We start from the raw sequence: 24,163 nt of genomic DNA, 5'->3' as shown, positions 1-24,163 counted from the left end.
ATCGTGTCATCAACCCATCATACACATGAAGTCCACAAACCTGTTTGCCGGATTTGGTCACATGATTTTCTGCAAATAACGGATTGGTTGCTGTTGTTATGTATGTGGTATAAGCAGCAGACACAAACACTGGACATCTGCAAACTGTGCACTTGCATCTTCGATTTTTCAATTGTTTTTTTTATTGTAAACTTACATACCACTTTTAGATTAATGAAACACCACAGCTTCCATCGTATATGTTTATTTTTTTAATCATCATCAAAATTTTTACAAAACATTTTCTGACAATAATTTACTCAAACAGCCTTATGGTTGCACTTGGACCAGGTCTCCACAAAAATGCTTTAGGTCTGAGTACAATAAAAGCAAAAGTCCAAATGAGAGAGGAAAAAAACAAAAGCAAAAACCATAAACAACATAGCAACTACCAAAGAAAACAATGCTGCACGTATTTACACCATACAGAAATCAATGCTCTGCAGAAACTGGATGGGAGGGAGACAGCAGGGATTCTATTGTTTTGCACATTTACAGTAGGAGGCTGGGAAATAAAGGGAAAGTGCTTTGGGCCTGCATGGAAACAAATACTTATTCTGGTATTGCTTTCTGTCAGCTCCCCTCTTTGTTCTCTCTCACTGTCATGACGAATTAAATGCAGGAATAAAATGTTGCTTGTTTAAATTCAAACCTTACTTTCTTCACTCTCCACATTAAATACAATTAGGGGCGTAAACGGGCTTTGTCGAGCAAATGAAAACGTGTTTCCCTGACAAAGGTTAATGATCACGTCTTGCTATCCTACGTGCCCTCTGGCATAAGCAATGGAAGAAAAAGAACAGTCAGGACAATATGGGTCACAGGTTAAAGACCTTTTGCTCATGTAAAACAGCAGTGGACAATAACAATCAATTGGGACCAGTAAGTGACATTGGGTAAAGGGAGGTTGAGGAGTACAGGAGGCTCTAGGCGCACGTACACTCAGGCCCATTATTTATTACATGCAGAGTACAGCTATCTTGTAATTACACATCTGTTTCAGCTTTCAACATAGCCGTTCACCACTTTGTACAACGCTGTAATGTAAGAAATGTAAGTTTGCATACTGAATTCTATTTGTGGTGTTAGTAAGGGGCTTGGGCATATTTATTTTAATCAAATAATGATTTCTCAAATCTATTCATTAGGTAATGGATTAGAAATTACCAAACCATCACAAATTGCCTTTGTTGAACTCAAACTGATGGGTGCATCAAGAGCTATAGTCATTTTAAGCGTGCACTTGTGTTTAGTTTTATGTTTGAGGCTATCTCCTGTTGGAGGCTGAGAAATCAAAGTGGATTCTTGATAGTGTGGTTAACATTCACATTAGGTGGCTCTTTGCAATTGTTTGTACGTGAGCATGCATATAATAAACAGTTTACAGAATGCAGACAATTCAAGAATTCCCTTTGCTTGCCATATATGTGTGCTAAGCTGTGTGCGAGTCTGAAGCAGTTTGTATCCTTTTAGTACACTGCGAATAAACCTGCCTGAGATGTTCAGGAATGTAACAAAAGCTTTCATTGTGTCAGAATAAATGTACTTGCGCTTACAAATTTGTCCCCCCAATTTTACACTGTTTCTGGTTTACAAACTGATCTCTGCTGTTTTCCCTTTCCCTTGAGAGATTTGCATTTAGCTCTTCCTTGGAGCATTAGCACAGCAATATTTCAAAATTTTTACTACAATCTTCTGGCCTGTTTTTTTTTTAAATCACCCCACCACAAACAAAATAGTTTTTAAAAAAGCGAGAGCGAGAGAGAGAACAATAACATAGAACAAATGAAGCAAAAGCACCCAGTAGGAATGAGGGGGTGTTGGAAGCTTGTTGTGTACTAAATCCTAAACAAACACAAATGAAAGAGACAGAAAATAAAACCTGTTGGCGTCGTGGGGATAGCACAGACAGACTTCAACTTCAGCTAGAACATGCATCATTTAGCATGCAGAGCCTTGGCATCCCACTTAATGGTGAAAGAAATGGACAATAACAAAGTAAAAAATAATTACTACCAGCAAGACTGTGTTGTACAATCTTGGCACAATGAGTACCAATTTAAATTTAAGTGCAGATTGTTGCCATTCTATTAAAGAAACAAAAACCTGCACTGAACTCACTGAAATAATGTGGCACGAATGAAAATAAGAAGAAATAAACATCACTAAAAAAGAAATAATTGAAAACAAACATTACTTTGTTTTAGTGGCCCAATAGAATGATAATTATAATAATAAAAAAATAAAAATAAAATAAATAATAAAAAAGTCAAATTCAACTGGCCTGGACAAAAATTTAGGGACCCCTAGAAAAGATTGTTGTTTGGTATCATGTTAAATTTAATGTATTTTTCAACCTGTCAGCATATGCATCTGTCGATTGAAGATTTTATTTGGAATTATCACTGTATGAGTTGTTCTGGTGTTAATGAAACTTCCTTAAAATCATCTTGGATTACTGTCAATGAACCAGAATGAAAGTAATCTAAAAATAAAAAAATATGAAAGTTTATTGCTGCTTTAGTTAACGGTTCAGTGGGTGATCGGTGTTTGACTGGACTGGTTTGCTGGAGGAGCTATATTGTAAACGGGGATACTCCATAAACAAGCTTTTTCCTTGGTTAACTAGCATGAATAAGATAATTCTCTCAGCATGTAAATGGGCATTTAAAACAATCTTCCAATCTAAAAAATAAAATCCACACACACGACAGCATTTAAAAACAAATATACCTGGAAACACATTTGCCAGCTCTTGAGCGCTATTTATCCAATCATTACCCTGGAAAAGGAAAAGTCGCTGCGATGGTTGGATTAAACATGTTCTATTGTAAAAATAATATTTCCCCCTCTGCACACAAATGCAAAATACTGTTTTTGAAAATATCCACCCAAAAAGCAATAGCATTTTTCTTCAAACATAAAACAGCAGTGCGCATGAAAGGCCAAAACACGGTGAAAACCCTGTCCTTGTGGACAGTGCAGCTGTACTTTCTCACCACTTTTTTGTTACCGTGCTTTTGTTCTGGTCAGAACAAAGTGGTAAAGCATGGCTGCTGCCATTGTTGCAGAGTGATATGTTGCAATATGAACCACAGAAGGCAATACCTACAAAGGTACCAAGGTCTGGCATGAGGCTAAATAACCTTAATGAACCAGACAGGAAGTACTACATTAGGGGTTGGAATAGGTCTCTCAAAAACAGTCCAGCCCCTAACATGTACTTCTCAGACAGGTATCGCCTGTACTGTCCATTTCCAACAATAAGATACAGCCCAGGTATTAGCATGCAGGGATAAATCATTAATCAGGTATCCCCGGGTCAACAGGGGGCAGACATAAAGTCAGGATTGAGCAGGATTCCTATAGAGCAAGGCAGACATATACTGTATGAACAGAACTGAGAGCGCTTCTAATATATTGGTACAGCTGCTTTTACAAAGGAAAGTCCACCAGCACTATGAAGCAACTGTACTAAGCGAACCAACTGCATTTCTTTTTTATGCAATGTACTGTACATCAAGGGAGGCTAAGCCCTTTATTTTTTTGTGAAATTGTGAAGACCTTGTGAATATTTGCGGTTCTAGGGATTGGATTTGTTTAAACACAAAGTAAAAACATAATAAAGAAAGAAATACTGGTATACAGTGATTCCAACCAGTTGTATGCTAAAACTCAAGGCAATTCATATGGCCAATGAGATGAAACAGAAAAATATGGATACATCACAACAATAGGGCTCTCAAATTTTCTTCCATCATGTAGTTTTGTGAGATGACTGGATGACAGAAACCACTTAGTGTTTAACAGCCGCATGGTATAGTTATTGGAGCAAATAGAAAAATATTTATCATTGAAACAGGAGCAGTACAGTTTCAACTTTATAACACATAGATCCCACACTGGAAAATGAATAAGGCTCCTCCTCTGTTCACAAGATGTTTCAGCAGAAAGTCATTTTCTTCGTTATCTTAAAAGATTTTCTATTTACATGATAAATAAGTTCTATTTGATTTTGACCTTTGTTACGTCTCTAGAATGTCTTTGACATCATCATTGCACACCTCAAACGTGTCTCTTTTGTTCATGACAACAAACAAAAATAAAAGATAAATAGTAACCCAGTTTCTTATCTTGATGACCGTTCCGTGTGGGAAATGTCGGTCTCACAGTTTGTTCAGTTTAATCTGGTGAGAGAACCAAGAACAGTTCCAATATCTCCAGGTGTATCATCACTTGCATGTGGAAACAAAACAAAAAAAATATCCCTGTGCATTCCTTGCTATGTATCTTTTCTTGTGCCATACGTCATAAGCAATGCTTTCCACGTTCGCCAAAAGTTTACAGGGAGCCATGATGTCACGTATTGGACAATAGGGAAATGTCAGGCATTATTCCCAATTCCGCACTGTGGATTCATCCACAGGTCAAGCCCATGTCAACATGATGATTCAACATGCCCCCACGAGGCACTGGTTTGCACTGTGGTGGGCGGAGATGCAGGGAGTAACATGGTCAGAGATGATGCTCTCCTCATCTGATCAAAGTCCGACATGATTCAAAATGGGGCAGTGAGAGCGGTCAGTGGAACTCTTCAATGATATGTACAATACTTGGAAATCATATTTGCACATAGATTTAGCAAATTGTTGGGCTACACTTGACTACAAATTTCTGCCATTCTTTTAACAGGACCTTGTATGTTTAAATATGGAGCATGCCCAAAAAGCTCGTATACAAGTGTGTCTGTGGGTGTTGCTGTAGAACGGTTTTAGGACCAGACAGCATAGACAGTAACATGATGAACACCAATTCATAATTATCTCATTACTATGACAATTTGTTACAAACAACCTCAAAGACACTTCGTTGGGTATCTAATAATGTAAGTTATCAAAGATGTTTGTTCAGTGAATTTTAAGAATGCCCTCAGCGTGCATGCAGTTAAATGAAAAGAAAAAAAAAGACCTCTTTGGTTTGATATGTATATCAACGTATTTAATCATATCCCACATCCAAAATAAAAGTCAAACAAAGCAAAGACGAACTCAGTGTAATTATCCATCGTGACAGAGAGAGCGGACTCGTCTTCATAAAATAATTATAGAAATTTGCATCTGTGGAAAATTGATGAATGTAAATTATAATAGAAATCACAGTTAAACACCCTTCTCATCACATGAAATCTAACTCCTTTTGTGTGTGAGATCCTTTCTGTTTGTCATCCCAAAGTCAGAGCACATGCACTTCCATAATTTATTGAAAGCATAGCTCATTATGTTGAAATGGCAAAAATAATAAATAAAAATTAAAATAATAATAATAGTATTGTGTTTAACCTATCTCAGACCATTTTCAATTAGCTGTTCTGGAAAATAATCCATCAAATAATGTGTTGTCCTAGAATGTGTAGTCTGTATTTGCTCAGATTGTGTGTATTGATACCAAAACATCTCCTCTAATTTCTAATGTTCATACTCATGTTCCAAACGCAAGGTCAATCACCAGCTCAGCTGCCCCATCATTTTCAAGTCACAATTCATCAGAGACCCATGTCCATCTCACTAGCGTCCAAATTTAAGTGTGCCTGTGCGCTCAGTGGGAAGACTGCCGCTGGGAGCCTCAGTCGTTGGCCTGAGTGCTGCTGGAGGAGAACGAGGCCCTGGCACTGAGGGCCCTATGGTGGTAGCGGTGGGCACGGCTGGGAGTGCCACTGTCTGTATAGTGCCCCTCTCACAGGCCCCTAGGTCTTCCAGGCCCTCATGACCCTGACGGGGGCCCTCATAGCCCATGTTTAGCCGCAGGGGTTGATGGGCTTGGCAGTAGTCTACAATCGGCTGCTCGTATCGGTAGAAGGTCAGTGCACCCATCTGATGGGGAACCTGTTTTGAGGATGAGGAGAAGAGAGAAAAGAAAAAGAAACGCGTTTTAAAAAATTAGGCAAACTGCTTTGAATAACATATTGCAAATAAGACAGACAATATTAGCAGATGATAAAAGATTTAAGTTAATAAATAATATTGCAACAGGCTGTAAATTTGTAGTACAGACGAAACTAAAGCTTATAGACACTGTATGTGGAAATGTTACTGCAGTTACAAAAGAGTGCATTTGGGTCAACACTGATAATTTATCGGTTTCAGTTACTTTTAATTGTGTGTTCATATTTTAAGAAATTTAACACATAGATGTAATGTAATAACCTTCACTCTCCGATAATGCTTCGTTAATGTGTGATGGTGATTTTTTTATCTGCGGACAAGGGTAAAAAAAAAAAAAAAAAATGTTTATATTACATTTTCCACAACAAAACCAAATGGAGAAAAAATATGGCGCACTTTTGGTAGGGCCTATGTCCAGCCCGCTAGTGTATACATTTAAGTGGGCCAATGTGCTCAATTGGACTGATTACTGGGAGCCTCATTCACCAAGAACTCTTCTTTAAACATTTATGAAGAAAACTACAATAGCTTATATTCTTGATATGTTTGGCTTTGGGGTTAGCAATATTTTTGTCACAAAAAGAGTCAAAACCTAAAGTCTGGCAAAATTTAGCACTATTAACATCATGGGTAAAAATCTGATGAAACCAATGATGGACGTTTTTAGTCCATATTCACATGTATACTTATTCAACCACATAGTTAAAAAAGGCAGTTCATTATTCACTGAACAGCACATGTTGTATTGTGGATACATATTTGCACGTGCATTTGTGGCTCAGTCCTTCGACCCAATTGGCAGCTTATTGCGCGCCCTCCATCATCATCCTCACATGGTGACCACATGCGTCTCCATCGACCTAAAACCTTCCAAACTGCTTGGCTGGAAGCATCTGCGGCAACTGCGTGCTACAAACGTGAAGCATTTAATGTTAAAAATTAGACTAGCCCAAAGATTTATGAACAGGCGAATGCAGATTTGGTTTTGGGGATGAGTTTCTAACACAAATCACACAGGCGCTGGAGCAAATAAGCCAGTACTTTCACTCCCGTCCCATGCCGCTTGTGTTACAGCCAGAAGCACATGTCACATCTGGCCATGTGTTTAGTGTGTGACACCCCCCCACCCTTGTCCCCAAACATAACACCATGCCAAACAAGCACATGTGACTCTTGTGACAAGTCATCCCTCTTAACTTTCCAGTGCACAATACATCCAATAAAGCTATGCTGATTACATGATTTTCAGGATGGCTTTAAAAAAAAAAGACGTAACTGTTGGATTTATCTCACCAAACATTATAATGAATAAACACAAAAGGAATGAAGACGTTGGTCATTTTACTCATGAGGAGGGCGCATGGGAGATTGTTCAGGTTACAGCCTCTCAACACGCTCTAAACAATCTCCCCCGTCGCTCCTACATTTATTTGAAAATAGGAGGGTTCTACAAGACATAATATTCTAAGCATTAAGACACAACACAAAACATAGGACCAGACGACACCTGTCCCGTCCCCGACCACATCCGATCACGTCCTTGGTCAAGGCGCCCTTCCATCAAATGTTGCTGGGTCATCTTCTTGAAGGAGAGACATCTTTCTATCTAAATATTGTCCATAATACTAATGCAAGCTAGTAATGCAAAATACTAATGCAAGCTACTAATGCAAAATACTAATGCAAGCTAAGCAAATAAATGATAACTACTAAAATATATCTAACAGTAACAAAAAGCTCATCACAACAGCAGGGGCAGAGCCTAAACGTACTGAGCACGAGACATAACGAGAGGGTTGGAAATAAATCACGTATCACTATAGTTTAGTCGAGTACTATTTCAGTAACATAAGACCACTGCACAACTGCAAAGCCCAGCAGACACACGCATTATACTAATTAGGGTGTGTCTTGAATTCAGTTATTGTGAGAACTGGCTCCACTTCCTATGATAGACATCCAAAACATAATTTATCTGGTGAAAACAAAATTAACCACTATTTACTGGAAATAACATGTAAAAAATCAAATGGCCATCACAAATGTGTGTTGGGGGAATCTGAGTACTGTGAATTGTCTTTTTGTGGTAGATAGCTGCTGGATCAAAACGATCCATCTTTCTCTTTCTTGTGACTGAGACACTGAGATACTTGAACTCCTTGATCTGATGCAGGACATTGCTCCCAACTCTGTCTAAAGACCAAGGCCTCTGATTTAGAGATTCACATCCTGGCAGATTGACATTCATGTGTGAAACGCCCCAACTCTCCCCAGCGTCCGTCTGCACTGTAAACTGTGCACACAAGGAACTTCTTCGAGTCTGATCAAAAATCATGCTCCATAGCCTCACAAAACTCCAACAACCTCCTATTCTTTGCGAGCCAATATTGGGGCATAGGTTGAATTTTGCATTGTTGGAGTGTTGGATTTTGACTCCTCGAACACCAGATACAGATACTTAAACCATAGCATCAGCATAGAATGTTACGTAAGGGTAAGGTTTAGAACGTGCCACAGCAAAGAAATCTCTTGAAGGCTATACCAGCCCAATGAAGAATGTGTAATCCCTAGATTTGATCACAGTCATGGTTGACATAAACATAGCAAAGAGCAGATCTGAAAATGTATATTTCTATTAACTAAAAATAAACAAATCACTTGCATCCTTAATAATGCTGATTACACTAAAAATAAAGCAGCATTTTAAATAAGCATGAGCTGTGTAAATGACAGAAACGTATAATGGCTGAGAAAGTGTGTGTACTGTGTGTGTGAAAGCCAAATGAAAATAGTGGAGGCCAGTTCAGGAATTACCCTGAACCATGGATCTATGCTGAAGCCTCCCCAGAAAACATCTGCAACACCAGGTCTGTTTCGAATAAAAATGTTTACTTATAGCCTGAAGCTAGAGCGTAACATGATTATATTGAGTCGTGCCGCACTATAATTCAGCAGTTGTGCAACCATGCAGTCATATATTCTTATAAAACAGCTACCGTGAGCCTGTATCTGGTCCAGCTTTAAAGATGTATAGCAGACCTATCCCCTTTCTGTCCCCGTATCAAGACTTTCTGTCAAGCAAAAATCTCCATAACCACCACCTCTTTTATTTCCTAAACCTCCTCCTTGCTCAAATGGTCTCCATTAAGTGAGGCTGACTCATTACATTATAGGCACTCAGTGGATTACTCCCATCATTTCGCTCTCAGTTTAAACCCTTCACCAACCTGGCCTCGGCCACCACAGCACCACATTTGCTGCTGTCACACACACACGTACACGCACGCACACACACACACACACACACACGTACACGCACACACACACACAACGCACTGTGGTCCACCTCGGCTCTGCTCACGGCTCCCTGCCCAGTGCATTGAATTAATTAACTGATATTAACTCTAAAGCGTCTCGGAGGATCCTATCAAAGTGCCAGGGCATTAATTTGCCCTTGTGCTGAATTTGTGTGACTACCACCCCTGTGGGATAAGTACAAAGGATGGCTACAAAGTTCCATACTGTAAATACATATTTTTCAATGCAAATTTGCATAATAAGCTTTGCTGTACAAAACTGAAATGTGTTTTACATGACGTGGAATGTCACCTCTGGCAGGGACGGAGCCCGAGCTGGTGTGTGAGGTCGAGAAGTTCCTACAAGATATAGTCGGACTCGCCTCCACACACAGCTTGGGCTCTGATACCAGTCCTCTCGAGAGGGGTTGGACTCTCTTCCACTCTGGAGTTACCCACGGTGAGAGGCGCCTGTATGTTGGGGTTCACCCCGGTGGACAAGAGGGTAGCCTTCCTCTGTCTTCGGGTGGGGGTGCAGGTCCTGACTATTGTTTTGTGCCTGTGCACCAAACAGAGTTTTGGTCCACATATCCGGCAGTAAGTCAGACTCGTTCCCCGGTGAGGGTTGGACTCCGCCAAGGCTGCCCTTTGTCACCGATTCTGTTATGGACACAATTTCAAGGCGCAGCCGAGGTGTAGAGGGGGTCCGGTTTGGTGGCCTCAGTATTGCATCTCTGCTTTTTGCAGATGATGTGGTTCTGTTGGCTTCATCAAGCCGTGATCTCCAATTCTCACTGGAGCAGTTCGCAGCCGAGTGTGAAGCGGCTGGGATGAGAATCAGCACCTCCAAATCTGAGATCATGGTCCTCAGTCAGAAAAGGGTGGTGTTCCCTCTCCAGGTCGGGGATGAGATCCTGCCCCAAGTGGAGGAGTTCAAGTATCTTGGGGTCTTGTTCACGAGTGAGGGAAGAATGGAATGGGAGATCGACAGGCGGATCGGTGCAGCGTCTGCGATGATGCAGACTTTGTATCGGTCCGTTGTGGTAAAGAAGGAGCTAAGCCGAAAGACGAAGCTCTCAATTTACCGGTCGATCTACATTCCTACCGTCACCTATGGTCACGAGCTGTGGGTTGTGACCGATCGAACGAGATCCAGGATACAAGCGGCCGAAATGAGTTTCCTTCGCAGGGTGTCCGGGCTCTCCCTTAGTGATAGAGTGAGAAGCTCGGTCATCCGGGAGGATCTCAAGAGTAGAGCCGCTGCGTCTCCGCATCGGGAGGAGCCAGATGAGCGGGCTCGGGCATCTGATTCAGATGCCTCCCAGAGGCTCCCTGGTGAGGTGTTCCGGGAACGTCCCACCAGGAGGAGACCCCGGAGACGACCCAGGACACGCTGGAGAGACTACGTCATTCGGCTGGCCCGGGAACGCCTCGGGATCCCCCTGCAAGAGCTGGATGAGGTGGCTGGGGAGAGGGAAGTCTGGGCGTCCCTGCTGAAGCTGCTGTCCCTGCGACCCGACCTCGGATAAGCGGTACGAAATGGATAGATGGATGGTGTTTTACATGAACAAAAAGGCATGATTGAACCATGTTGTTGGAAGGTACAACTTGCCCCTTGCTAACAATTTTTTTTTAACCACTGGAAGTGGAGACAGACAGATTTGTAAATGATGAACATCTAGTCTGAGGATACAATTAATGTTTTTGACAGAAATGAGCAGGAGGTTATTCACATGGGAAAATTGCTCATTTCACAAAGTGTAAACAAAAAGCAGCAAATTCAGAGAAGAATACCGAGTACCATGATGCAAAAACTGCAATTTTGTTTTCAAGAAGTCATAATTTGTATGTCAAACCACCCAAACGGACTCCAAAAATTCAGTTCATGTTGTTCTTTCTAAGGAAACAACATAAATCACAATCACGTTTCAATACTCATACAATGATTATTAGGCTTTACATGATCTGGATTTTTGGGGCCGATCACCGATCAGTGAGTTTAAAAACAGATAACCGATCACCGATCCGATGGAGCAATGTGTCTATTTAAATGAACTGTTCATTTACTGTATGGATTTGTGTACTTAATTGCTCAAAAAATTATATTTACAATAATTAATGTATCTTTGTTCATCTATTTATGCCAGTGAGGCATAGTGACAGACAGAACAAATGAATGGTCTTCTATTAGATGGCAGGAAGTTAATACAGTAATTAATGTATCCACTTTTTGTGACATTTTTGTTAGTTGTATGCCGTGCGATTTTTCAATTGTAAAATATGTTCCTTGGCTCCATAAAGGTTGGAAATCACTGCTCTAGTCAGATCATGTATTCTAATCAGTCAGGTCAAACCAACATTACAACATGACAGAAATAATGGGCGCTAACTTACTGTAATTAAATTACTTTATTGTCATTAAATTACTTCACCCACAACGAAATTTTAGACCATAATTCGACAGAACGGCGGCATGTTTACGTACAACCGTTAGTGCTAGCACTAGCTTGCTAGGCTACATAAAGTCTTTGTTGCCTGCTTGGGAGCCGTATCGTATTAAAAGTGCTGGAACATACCTCAAGCAAGCCTTAAACGAACGTCCTCTTCTGTCCTGAGCACCAGTGACCACTAACACACGTTTTCCCCCATTTTGTCCTTATAATACAGTTGGAGCGATCCACTCTTGTTGTCGTCGCAACGATAACGAGTGTATCCGGTCGCAATTGAGTTGATAAGATAAAGTCCAATGATCGTTAAAAAACGGGATGCGGTGGTATCGGAATACAAGATTTTATTGCAGTAATCTGACATAGTGCAATCATGAAAGAGCAAATTTGTCTTGTAGTCTGATCCTGGCATTACGTGTTGTCTGTCTCAGACGTATTGTCTGTCCCACACCGCCAACATGTTTTTTTGTTGTTGTTTTTTTTTTTTTTTACTTTATTGGCTGTCAGATATTTACAGTACTATTTACAGTACTACAAAAGACATACGACAAGGCTAAAAATAAACTAGCTTTTGGATTTAAATATACTGTGCACGATGGCGACATGTTTTGTTGTTGTTGTTTTTTTTTTTTAACTTTATTGGCCGTCAGATATTTACAGTACTACAAAAGACATACGACAAGGCTAAAAATAAACTAGCTTTTGGATTTAAATATACTGTGCACGATGGCGATGCGGAGTAAATATCTATTGTGGAGCCGATCAATGACATCATTGATCGGATCGGCGAATTATGACTAAATGAATGAATGAATTAAAGCCGATCAGCATAAAATGCTAATTATCGACCGATACCGATCAGGCCGACAAAATCGGTGTAAAGTCTAATGATTATTTTCTTTCTTACTTTTTGTTAGTAAATCATTAGGGCTGTAACGATACGTCAAGGTCACGATTCGATATGTATCATGCATTCTGACCCAGAGTTCAATACATGATACAATACACTTTCATTCTAGTATGCCACTGCCACCTAGAGGTTATGAAAGAGGTGTAGCCTATACTTTCATTCCAATATGGGTACATATGACTGCATACATGTACAGCTGTACTCATAAGTTTACATACACAGGCAGCGTTTGTGAATTATTATTGTTTTTTAAATATGACTGAAAAACAATTCCTTAATGATAATGCTTTTATAAAATGATTGACAGTTTAATTTTATTATATGGTATATATTTATTCCATTAAACCGGCATTACCAGATAACTTGCAACCCTTTATTGCTCAGTGACTGTTTTTCTCAATGTCTTTATGTCTTAAAAGTGTTCTCTGTCAATTGACTGTCTGTTGTCGTACGAGAGCGGCTCCAATTACCAGAGACAAATTCCTTGTGTGTTTGTTGGACATACTTGGGAAATAAAGATGATTCTGAGTCTGATTCTGATTAAAATAAAATTAAATGTGTTTCGCCTGGTCCTTTGTGTTTTCTTTTAAGAATTGTACCCATCTTGCAAATTCTTCTGGGTAATCAAACAGATGAGCACAACTGTGTTTTCTCATTTAGTAAATAAAAGTAGGGCTGTGAATTTCAAAATAAGAGCAAGTAAATAAGAATAAAGTATTACGTGGTCAAATGAAGTGCTTTACTTCAGAGTAATTATTTGAAAAAACTAACAAAATACAGATAATACTTCATATTTTGATCACATAGATAGAAGTAAAATCATGCATTGTAAAAATGCATTATCCATAGGTAGAAGGGTTTTCCAGGATTTTGAGGGCATCTTTGGGGTGCGTACTATACATAGGTGCACATTACACATGAGAAATTACGGTATATTACAAATAACAGTTTATTCATCTCAACTTTACTGAATACGTTTTTTGTGACATTGTCACTTCTTGCAGCAGAATCTCTGAAACAATATGTCTAAAAAGCATCTGACATCCGATTTGTGTGCAACTTGCCTATAAGATCACCATTATAGAAACATTTTAATCAGGGAATTGTAAAACACTCTTTCTTGGAATGGTGTTTATTGGTTACTTGTATTTTGTCTCAATAATTCAAATTTAAATATGAGGCAAACATTTTAAACAATTCAGCAAATATTTAATCCGTTTAATTTCACACAGAACATCCCAAGAGGGTGTTTTCCCAGCTGCATTTATAATGTATGTTTCTCTTTGCGTGTCAATATGTGAATGTGAATGTGTGTATAGTAGCTTTGTTTAAAATGACATGCAATAAAACTGAAAAAGTTTTGAATCCATGTTTTTCTGTCATTGAATGTTTCGCTCTCTGGTGGTAAATATTAACAAGACCGGAGTCTACAAAAATCAAAGCCAACTACATGTTGTGCAATGCTTCAAGATAATGCAAACGCCACCATGGCAACACCGTGAGAATGACAATAGCACATGGCTGTTGTTGCGCAGTAACACTGCCTGAATTCAAAGAGCAAATACTATAGGTATAATTACTTTTATATAGAAACAGAAACAATAGTAACAGAGACATGTACAAAGGTGATTTCTCAGGATTGGGATACATGCTTGTAATTTATCTTAAACAAATTAACAAATTAGAGCCATTAGCTTGGAGACTAAGAGGATGGGTATCATGGGACGATTGACTATTCTGACTTCATCTGTGAAAATCAAGGACACTTAGCCATTTTATACCATTTTCAGTTGCATCCTAAAAGGGATACGTCAACCAAAATTACACGACTTACTTTCATTACACCATGCAGAAATATTTCTCCTATACTAGACTTAACTAGATTCTAAACTGATGTACCAATTTGGAATTTGAGATTAGTCACTACAACCATCTTGTGTCAGGTATTGGATTTAAAATCAGCAAGGCTCACAATAATCTCTGAGGTTTTCACCAGAAGCCTGACAAAAGCAATGACTATAACTCTACTATGATGACTTCATTTGATTTTAGCCCCTAATCTAGACCAGTACTTCCCAACCTTTATTGAGCTAAAACAGTTTTATATGAGACAAATCTCATGGCACACCACCAAAAAAAAAATGTCAAAAAAAGCTTTTAAAGTATACTGAAATTATGTTGACAAATTGAACTTAGTGTGAAATCTGGGCATGTTTAGATGAACACAAAACGATTATCATATTGTATTAATGGCAAATGGTTGATACGCAGATTAATTGTACTTTTTACACAAGCGAATCTTGGTAGGCACCAAACAACCGCTCCCTTTTGAGGTGGTCTCGGTCCGCTTGCAAACGAACATCTGCATTCCGTTTGTGGTTTGTTTGTGACATGAACACGAACCAGCCTTGATCCGACCCAACAAGGCAATATCCCGTAGCTTAAAACGACAGTGAATGTTTACGTGATACCTAATTCGCGGTCTTGTTCAATATGAAAGACATCCCACCGACACCGCACCTTGACATCTCCTTTGTGTGCTGTTGTCAACATTATTAATGTGCACAAACCAATCTTTACCAAAGCTTCAGAGCATGATTTGAAAGAACAAAGCATGTTTACATACATTAGTGCTACTACTAGCTGGCTAGTTATGTAATGTTATGTTGCCGGCTGCTGGCAAGCCGTATTATTAAGTATGTGAACATACCTCAAGCCCTCCTTCAATGGACCGCCCAAAATGTCCACTCCTGACCACCCGGTGATGACCCCACACGTTTTCCCTCTTTTTATTCTTTTTTCTCCAACATAATACATCGGCGCGATCCTTGTTACTGTTGTAGTCGCCATGGTAACGGTTGTACCAGAATGTCGCAAATCTTTCGTTGAATGAGCTGCTCTTTGTTTTGTTAGTGAGTCTGCCTGTATTATATTAAAAGAAGGCTTAACACAAACAGACAGTGCGTGTATAAAAGTAAGCTGTCAATGTTCATATTCATGCTGAATCTTTAAAACGAGCAGTGAGCGCCCGACGACTTCCATAATGACATAGTGGCTGGCCTTTTGTACCCACTGACTCTTGACTGAAGTCTTGCCAACAAGGTTAACAATATCTGGCGGCAAATATACACAAACATAACACATAATTCCACTCATAAATCCGTCAACAATGAAGGAAAAAAAGACAAAAGAGAGGAGGATTTAGGCCCTTGTCCCCCTTCCATGCACCGTTGAGGGCCCAGTGTCAGCACTTAGACAACTTTCTCCCCCTTTGACACATAGCCTACACGACACGAGGAACACAGCAAATGGACCATGAAATGTTACTGAAAGCTTGATACTACAGCCTGCTTTTCTCATGAGTTATTGCTGCTTGCTTTATAAGGACGTCTTGTCTCAACTGGTCTCTACTTGATATAGGGATGTAAATGTCAAACTAGCCATATATATATATATATATATATATATATATATATATATATATATATATATATATATATATATATATATATAGCAACAACAACCAAAGAGAGTATTGTTGAGTTTTGATAATACTTTGTCAAACTTGACAACTTTATTCTTTATTGTGGTGGTTGTAGTACTTCACTACATTGTAGTCTACTTGCTTTCTAGTGTTTTCATTACTGTGTATGATCCTCAATGAAGATATTAAGACATACTGTGCATGACATTATTTTCTTCAATATTAAAATTTTACTTTCTTTAATCTTGTATATTCATAATACACTTTATTCATGAAGGGGCCTACCAATTCTTTTTTTCATCCCAACTTCCAAATTCTCCTCAGTGGCAAAGCCATGCTTAAAGTGCTTCTTCCAGAAATGGCAACAGTGTGTGTGAGTAATGAGCACGACCCTACATCAACTGTGGTTCAACACTGAGAACATCAGTTCCACACTAATTATGAATATTGGGGAGGAGTGTGCCCGGAAAGGCAAGCAGGGTCTATTAAAGGCTGTAACTAATAAGATGTTAAAGGGAATTGGGCAGCAGCCAAAACAGATACACAGACCCTCTCCCCTCTGCTTCCAAAGGGGTCTCTCTATGAAATGACTTAAGAATATTCCGACACAGATGTCCTGTTATTATGATCTGGAGATTTACTCATTCAAACAACCAACCAAAAGCATCCCAACGCAGCATTGGGCTTCCAGTCATATTGACTTTCCACAACAAAAGAGGACTGTCTCAGTCATCATGGACAACTTGTGACATCACGAGTTTAAAGAAGAAAACACAGGAGTCAGAAAGAGACAGTAACAGTGGAGGGAAGGAGGCTGTTGCATGCTTTATTTTACCTGTATGTTTTACGATAAATAAAGAACGGACCACAATCACATTCTAATAAGTGAAAAGCAACCCGGTCAAAGCAACAAGTCACTTACTGCAGCTGAAGGAAATGTATCGAATACCTACTATTAGGTTATCAAACTCAATCTGTCATGTGCCAAACTGTAGTTATGGTTTCCCTCAGAATCCCATTTTCACTGGAAACCATATAATTGTACATATGCCTCATCATATTATTCCATATACAGGTACATACACATGTCCATGGTTCAGCGTTTATTTCAGGATTCATTTATTTGAAAATTTCCAACCTATCCTCGGTTATTTGCAGAAACACTTGCTTTTTCATGGTAGTTTTTGTTCGCTTTTTTTTTGTTTTGTTACCCAATCACCCTTTTTTATTCAGCGGGAATGTTCAAAATCTGATTTGTTTTCATCGAAATAATAAGGAGGGTCAATTTTTTCGCTAATATCCGAAATTCACGGTCGGGCCCAGTCCCTTTCCCGCACGAATAGCGGGGTTCCACACAACAAGTGTTTTAAGTAGTTTTGAAAACAACTACAATGGATTCTTTAACTACAGTATTGTTTTTAAAAAAGGGTTTGGTAACAGAAAAAATGTTTTCAATATCTCAACTTCAATAAAAGGGAATACAAATTTCAATAATGGTACAGATATTAGCATGAAACATGAAGTAGAGATACATGATTTGGTTTAGCAGTCCACATAAAATGATGTGGTGGGCCGGATCTGCACCCTGGGCCTTGAGTTTGACACCTCTGCTTTAAACCTTGACTAATATCAAAATACAACACTGACATAACTACAACTGTAAGGTGTTGCTAAGAAACAATGTGAGTATGAGGAAAAAGCACAATTTTAACCACCTACTAGAGTAAAAACATTAAATCTGGAAAATTGCACTTAATCCTAGACTATTTGGAGTGATTCAATCATTTCCACCAGGGTTGTTATATTTCAGGACCCCGATTTATTCTATGCCTTGCTATTGACCTAGTGATATTCTCTTTATTTAAATCCCTGCTTAAATGAGTATAATACAATTAAAAACTATGTTGGCCACAGTAAGGAGACACATTTTATTTGAGAGCAAGCTGATGGCAACAGCTAAAAAGATCACTGTTGCAAAGTAGAGACAACTGTGGATAATAAAAACCCAGTAGTGCAAAGCCTTTGTTGTTTATTTTGTAATTTATGGACGTCCATCCTCAAATTTTAATTCCGTACACGGCACTGGCAATTCTGCTAAACCAATGAGAAACCAGCAGTGATTTCCATCACCCATAGTGTATCAGTACAGCCTGTTTGGAACCCCAGCAGACTAGGTACTACATATTGTATCTCGTAGTATCTCATAATACTTGATTTTGACAATGGAAACATGCCCATAAGTGAGCACAAATGTGATGAGGTAAATCAAGATTATGATCATGGAAAACAATTACATCCCAAAAATGATAGCGCCATCAACATTGATTATGGGTAATATGCTAGGTACAGGCAGCAGTAGTTTTCAGCTGTTGTCACACTAACAACTGCATATTCATACTGTTGCTAACTCGCTACCCACTTATAGAAAGTAAGAAAAAAGGTTCCTTTCAGAGCACCTTATTAAGAAAGTGAGGATAATCATGAGGATGATGAACTGCATGTGCAAAATTGAAAATAGTAAAGCAAAGCAAAGCAAATGTATTTATATAGCGCATTTCATACACAAGGTAACACAATGTGCTTTACATGATTAAAAGCATTAAAAACAAAGACAAAAAAAGAGAAAATATCATTTAAAGATGGAAATGCTCTAAAAAGCATGAGAAAAAAGACATTTTTAAACTGGACTTAAAAACATTCACACTTGGGGCTGACGTCACTTCTGTTGGCAACTTATTCCATTTGTGTGCAGCATAATAGCTAAATGCTGTTTCACCATGTTTGCTTTGGACTCTGTGCTCCACTATTTGAGCTGAGTCTGTCGATCTCAGCGCCCGACTGGGTTTATATAGCATTAGCATTTATTTCATGTATTTAGGACCTAAGCCGTTTAGTGATTTATAGACCAGTAGCAGAACTTTAAAATGTATTCTAAAGCTGACTGGAAGCCAGTGTAAATACTTTAGAATTGGAGTAATATGATCTGACCTCTTTGTTCTGGTCAGAACCCGAGCTGCAGCATTCTGAATGAGCTGCAGCTGTTTAATGGGGAGTTCGGTCAGAAGACCATTACAATAGTCAAGTCAAGATAAAATCATGTATGAGCTTCTCCTAGTCTGCTTGACACATGCAAGCCTTAACTCTAGATATGTTCTTCAGATGGTAGAAGGCAGTTTTAGCAATTGCTTTAATATGACTGTTGAAAGTCAGGTCGGAATCTATCAGAACACCAAGGTTTTGGATTTGGTCTTTGGTTTTTAAAGAGAGTGACTCCGGGTATTTACTAACAGCAACCCTCTTTTCTTTCTTGCCAAAAAAAACAATGATCTCATTTTTGTTGTGGTTTAATTGAAGAACATTTTGGCTCATCCTGTTTTAGACAGTGAGGCAACACCTCAATTGAACTGTAGTTTTCTGGAGACAAAATTAAAGTTCTGAAGAATTTGACCAAAGGGTAGCATATATAGGCTAAACAGGAGGGGTCTAAGAACTGACCCTTGAGGGACCCCATAGTTCATTGCCATTCGATGAAATTTAACACTTCCAATGGTTACAAAATAACTCCTTTCCTCCAGGTAGGGCCTTAATCATTTAAGGACTGTTCCATTTAGTCCTACCTACGTTTCCAACCAGTATATTATGATCTACCGTATCAAAAGCTGGACTGAGGTCCAACAAGACCAGAATTGACAACTTTCCAGAGTCAGTATTCAACCTTATATCATTTAGCACTTTAATAAGAGCAGATTCTGTACTGTGATGAGTTCGGAAACCTGATTGAAATTTGTCAAAAATTCCATTTAAGTTCAAGAAATATCGGAGTTGATTAAATATAACTTTCTCAACAATATTGGCTATGAAAGGGAGATTTGACATGGGTCTTTAGCTTGCTAACATGGAAGCATCCAGCATTCTATTTTTTAGCAGAGGCTTAATTGCAGCTACTTTAAGAGCTTTAGGAAACTCGCCTGACTGAAGTAAGCAATTGATTATTTGCTGCAAATCAGCCAGCACAGACTTCACAATAGCTTTGAAAAAGTCAGATGGGATTGAGTCAAGACAGCTCGTTGATGGTTTCAGCTCCTGAACCGTTTCCTCCAAAGTTTTTTGGTCAACTGTATCAAATTCTGACATGGTAATAGAGTTTTTCCTGGGTGGCTTCAGATGTACTATCATTTTATCATTTTGCTGACCTGTGCTGATATTTAACCTGATGGATTGTATTTTTTCACTAAAATAAGCAAAATCATTGCATTTATCTGCTGTTAGGAGTTCTGGAGTTATTTGATTAGGGGGGGTTGTGAGTTTGTCAACCACAGCAAACTGAGCTGCTCAGTGTCAGATCTTGGTATAAAGAGAGGTTTAGCAAATATCATTATTTTTTTACCGTTAGACGCCATACAATGTTTCTGACAATTCCTGTCAAAATAATGTTAAAAATAAATAAATAAATAAATAATAATTTAAAAAAGTCAGACCTGGGATGGCTGGTATATATTTCACTGTACAGGGGTTCCTCAGATTATGATGGAGTTACGTTCCTACAGCAGTGACGCAACAAAAAGCACGCCATAGTTTATCAGCAACCTATGCTAAGGCTAGTAAAATTTAAATTAAACATTTGTATAAAAAATAACATTTTAACGTCATAAGTCATTACTGTTGTAATTTTTTACCCTGTAATTTACCCGTCTGTGACCCATACATAATGGGTCTGTGACACACTTTTGGGTCCTGCCCAATCAGTTGAAAATCACTGGTCGACAAGGTCTGCCAACATCATCTGGTCATTATCCTCCTGATTAGTCTATCATTATTATTTTTGCAAAATCTATTACTATGCCTAAATATCGCTCCACATAATACACGCAAACAAGAAGGACCAATTTAAATCAAAGTAATCATAACAACTGTGATTATTATAGATTGTATAATTTGGATTAACAATAAAGGCTTCTTTACACTTGCGCGGACGGCGACCGCGCTGACGTCACTGCGGCTATCCCGCACGCAGTTTGCCTTTAGACTCGAGCGCAACCCACACGCAATGTTTTGAAAGTGTGCTGCAGTTCTCCTCCAAATCGGGGGTGTCGCTACGGCTGGTATTGGCTAGGACGCCATAGGGCGGAGTTTCCTCTGCATTTTTCGGCCTTTTCCGGTAGCCGTTTTTCCTTTCCTTTCCGTAACAAGGAACAAAGCAACAACAATGGCGAACGTGGAACAGAGTCTGCTCGAACAAATGGACCTAGATGACCAGATGATACGTTTAATTATGCTGCAAAATCGATGGAGAAGGCGGCGGCGTAGGTGCTATGTAGAACCGGGAGGAATGCTGATTAGATCATCGCAGCATGTGACTAAAACAGACCAATCACGAGAGATGATCTCCACGGCATTTTATGCGCAGCAACAATTTTTGCCATGTGTGCGTCAAGTGACGCAGAGGGGCCGCACGGGCCAATTCGTCGGTCACGTGATACAATGCGGGCATTGTTGGCCGCGCGAGCGTGAGAGTATAAAGAGGCCTTGAGGAGGTCTACATTTTCTTCTGGAAAGGTAATTAGCCACAGTTAGTATTAGTGCACAGTGCTTTTGTAATCGTGGGAAAATACAGGTTGTTACAGGCAGTCCTAAGAGCAGCAATGCACACACCCATACACATATGGTAGAAGAAACCCTTAGAGAGAAAGAACGTTTCCACTCATAAACTTTGACCAGGTATTTTCTTCGCGGCTTGAACAACTTTGGTGTGAATTTCAGTAAAGTTACAGAGAAAACAAGTAGACTCTACCATGAATGGTGTTGGATCTTTGTTGGAGCATCTTTAATCTGATTTGGGGTAACTCTTTCGTCAAGTAATTAACCCTTCAAATATAGTTTACAATACCATATAAAGTTATTGTTTAATTTAATGATGATTCTGATCACACTGTACACATGGGTCGTTGCTGTTCCACATATCCAGTTCATGGCTGTAATGTTGTGGAGTTGCAATGTATCCATTCATCCATGTATAACAACAAGTAGCATGTTACCGTTTATAAAAGGTTAGGGTTATGGAATATTTTCTAAGAGTACTAGAACATTTACAGCAGACCAAATTTCTGAAACAACAGGAATTTCTCCAATCTGCATACAACGGTCTGCATAAAACGGTTGGCATTTCCCAATCGCTCGCTCCTTATTCCGCTATGCACGCTGCACAACTAACGATGCTTGAGTGACTTGAAATCAGCCATGGTTCAAAAGTGAGACCTCCCAACTCCGAACTGAGCTTGATTTGCACTTTGCGTGCCCAGGATCAGTCCAATTACCAATTGACTTTTTCAAGACAACACAAACAACTTTTGTAAATTTATACTATACTTATATAAATAAAAGCTGGTTGCATTATACTCTATGTTCATCTGAAAATGTGCACTGAAAGCAGAGCAAAACATGCTGCTGTGAGTAGAGAAAAAGCAAACACTGAATTGCAGGACCCATAGCAGTAGAGAAACCTTGTTTGATGCCTGTTTACTAAATTTTAATTAAAAACTGCCTGGATCCTCAAATCCCTGATAAATATTTCATCAGGTGCCTCTTGGTGATTGCTATTGTAATGGAGCGACAACATTTAAATTGTCTTCAGTGAAATTGCCAATCAGCACCACTTCCTTCTTTATGATCCACCTACGTACATACAGTGACCAACCTCCCCACGATCACTAAAACATAAAAGGTTTTAGAGGGCATGTTTTTAGAATGTGGAAGGAACCACTAATACAACCCACACAAGCAGATGGAGAACAGGGAAGCGCCGCATGGAAAGGTCTGAGTTGAGATTCAAAACCAGAACCATTGACTGTGAGCCAGATGTGCTAAACTCTTTGACTCCACTTCTTCTATATTACCTCGTGACCTTGTCATGGTAGTCCCAGATCAATTCAAAACCTGAAAAATAATGACGCTTGAACTGTGACAGAAAACACATCAGGCCAAGTTTATGTTTTTAAGCACTTTATGTGTGTCTCGCCTGTCATATTTTTGTATTCCACCTCCAAGTAATTTTGAACTTAGATTATGCAAAATGTACAAAGGTTACCAGGATTACTACCCTTCCTCTTCTGCAAATTTAGGATCTAAATCTAGATTGAAACCCAATTATACAGCTCAGATATCTAAAGGAATACTATATGTCTGTAAGGCCTAACGGGAACAAACTATTAATTATTATTGCCCCTGGCAAGGAAATAGAAGAAATGAATACTATATGTGAGGACTAACGTGAACAATTATTAATTATCATTACCCCTGGCAAGGAAATTATTACCCCCCCCCCCATTAGTTTGATTAGTTTAGTAGTTTCAAGGCTTACGGGATAAAAGTGAGGCAGGATTCCACCATGTTCCATCCAACTGTATATCAAAATGGTTTTCCCTGGTTAAGGCTATCCTTTATCTGCTGTATCTGTTCCCTCCCTGGCAAACAATCTTTTGATGTTGGGAAATTAATGTATTCATTCAAAAGTTGTATATCGCAGCTCTGAGATGCTTGAGCACAGCAGGGCTTTGAGCTAAATGCCGTTGCTTCAGCGTAAAAGGCTCTCTTTGACAACACCAATGCATTCATGTTAGCAGGTTCAGAGGAAACAGGAGTTGTGGCTCAGACTCACTCGGTATTGCAACCCCTTTTAACCTATATGGCAAAGCAAAAAATTACACTGAAAATTAAGCAATATACAGTCATACCTTGATTGGCGAGTTTGACTACTTCAGTGACAATGCTTATAACTCAAATCACTCAGATCAACTTTCCCGATTAAAACAAATGGAAATGCCATTAATACGTTCCAAGCTCCCAAAAAACACTTCCTAAAATATTTGTAACATGTTTTCTAATAAGAAAGCACTCCACTAATTATCATTGTTAAATACTTCAATAAAGTACAACCGAACTCAGTTTTGCTCCCGCTGTCTTTTTAAAAACATTGTTTTAGCGTGCATGCATGCTACCGTATGTTTTAAACTTGCGTATGTTTTACCATAATATTCACTAAGGTGAAG

General features: G+C 39.0%; 1 protein-coding gene across 1 annotated transcript in view; it reads right to left on the bottom strand.

Annotated features, from left to right (window-relative positions):
- Positions 1 to 243: 243 nt before the first annotated feature.
- LOC133414081 (leucine-rich repeat transmembrane neuronal protein 4) overlaps positions 244 to 24,163 on the bottom strand; it is a 106,395-nt gene continuing 82,475 nt past the window's right edge. Inside the window, exon 3 of the mRNA XM_061699212.1 lies at positions 244 to 5,921. Coding sequence (XP_061555196.1) covers positions 5,604 to 5,921 — 318 coding nt within the window. The 3' untranslated portion in view covers positions 244 to 5,603. The remainder of the gene's footprint in view (positions 5,922 to 24,163) is intronic.

Source organism: Phycodurus eques, chromosome 15, assembly GCF_024500275.1.
Source record: "Phycodurus eques isolate BA_2022a chromosome 15, UOR_Pequ_1.1, whole genome shotgun sequence".
Lineage (NCBI taxonomy): Eukaryota > Metazoa > Chordata > Actinopteri > Syngnathiformes > Syngnathidae > Phycodurus > Phycodurus eques.
Note: the sequence above shows the minus strand (reverse complement) of the source record. Positions and strands in the feature narration are given on the sequence as shown.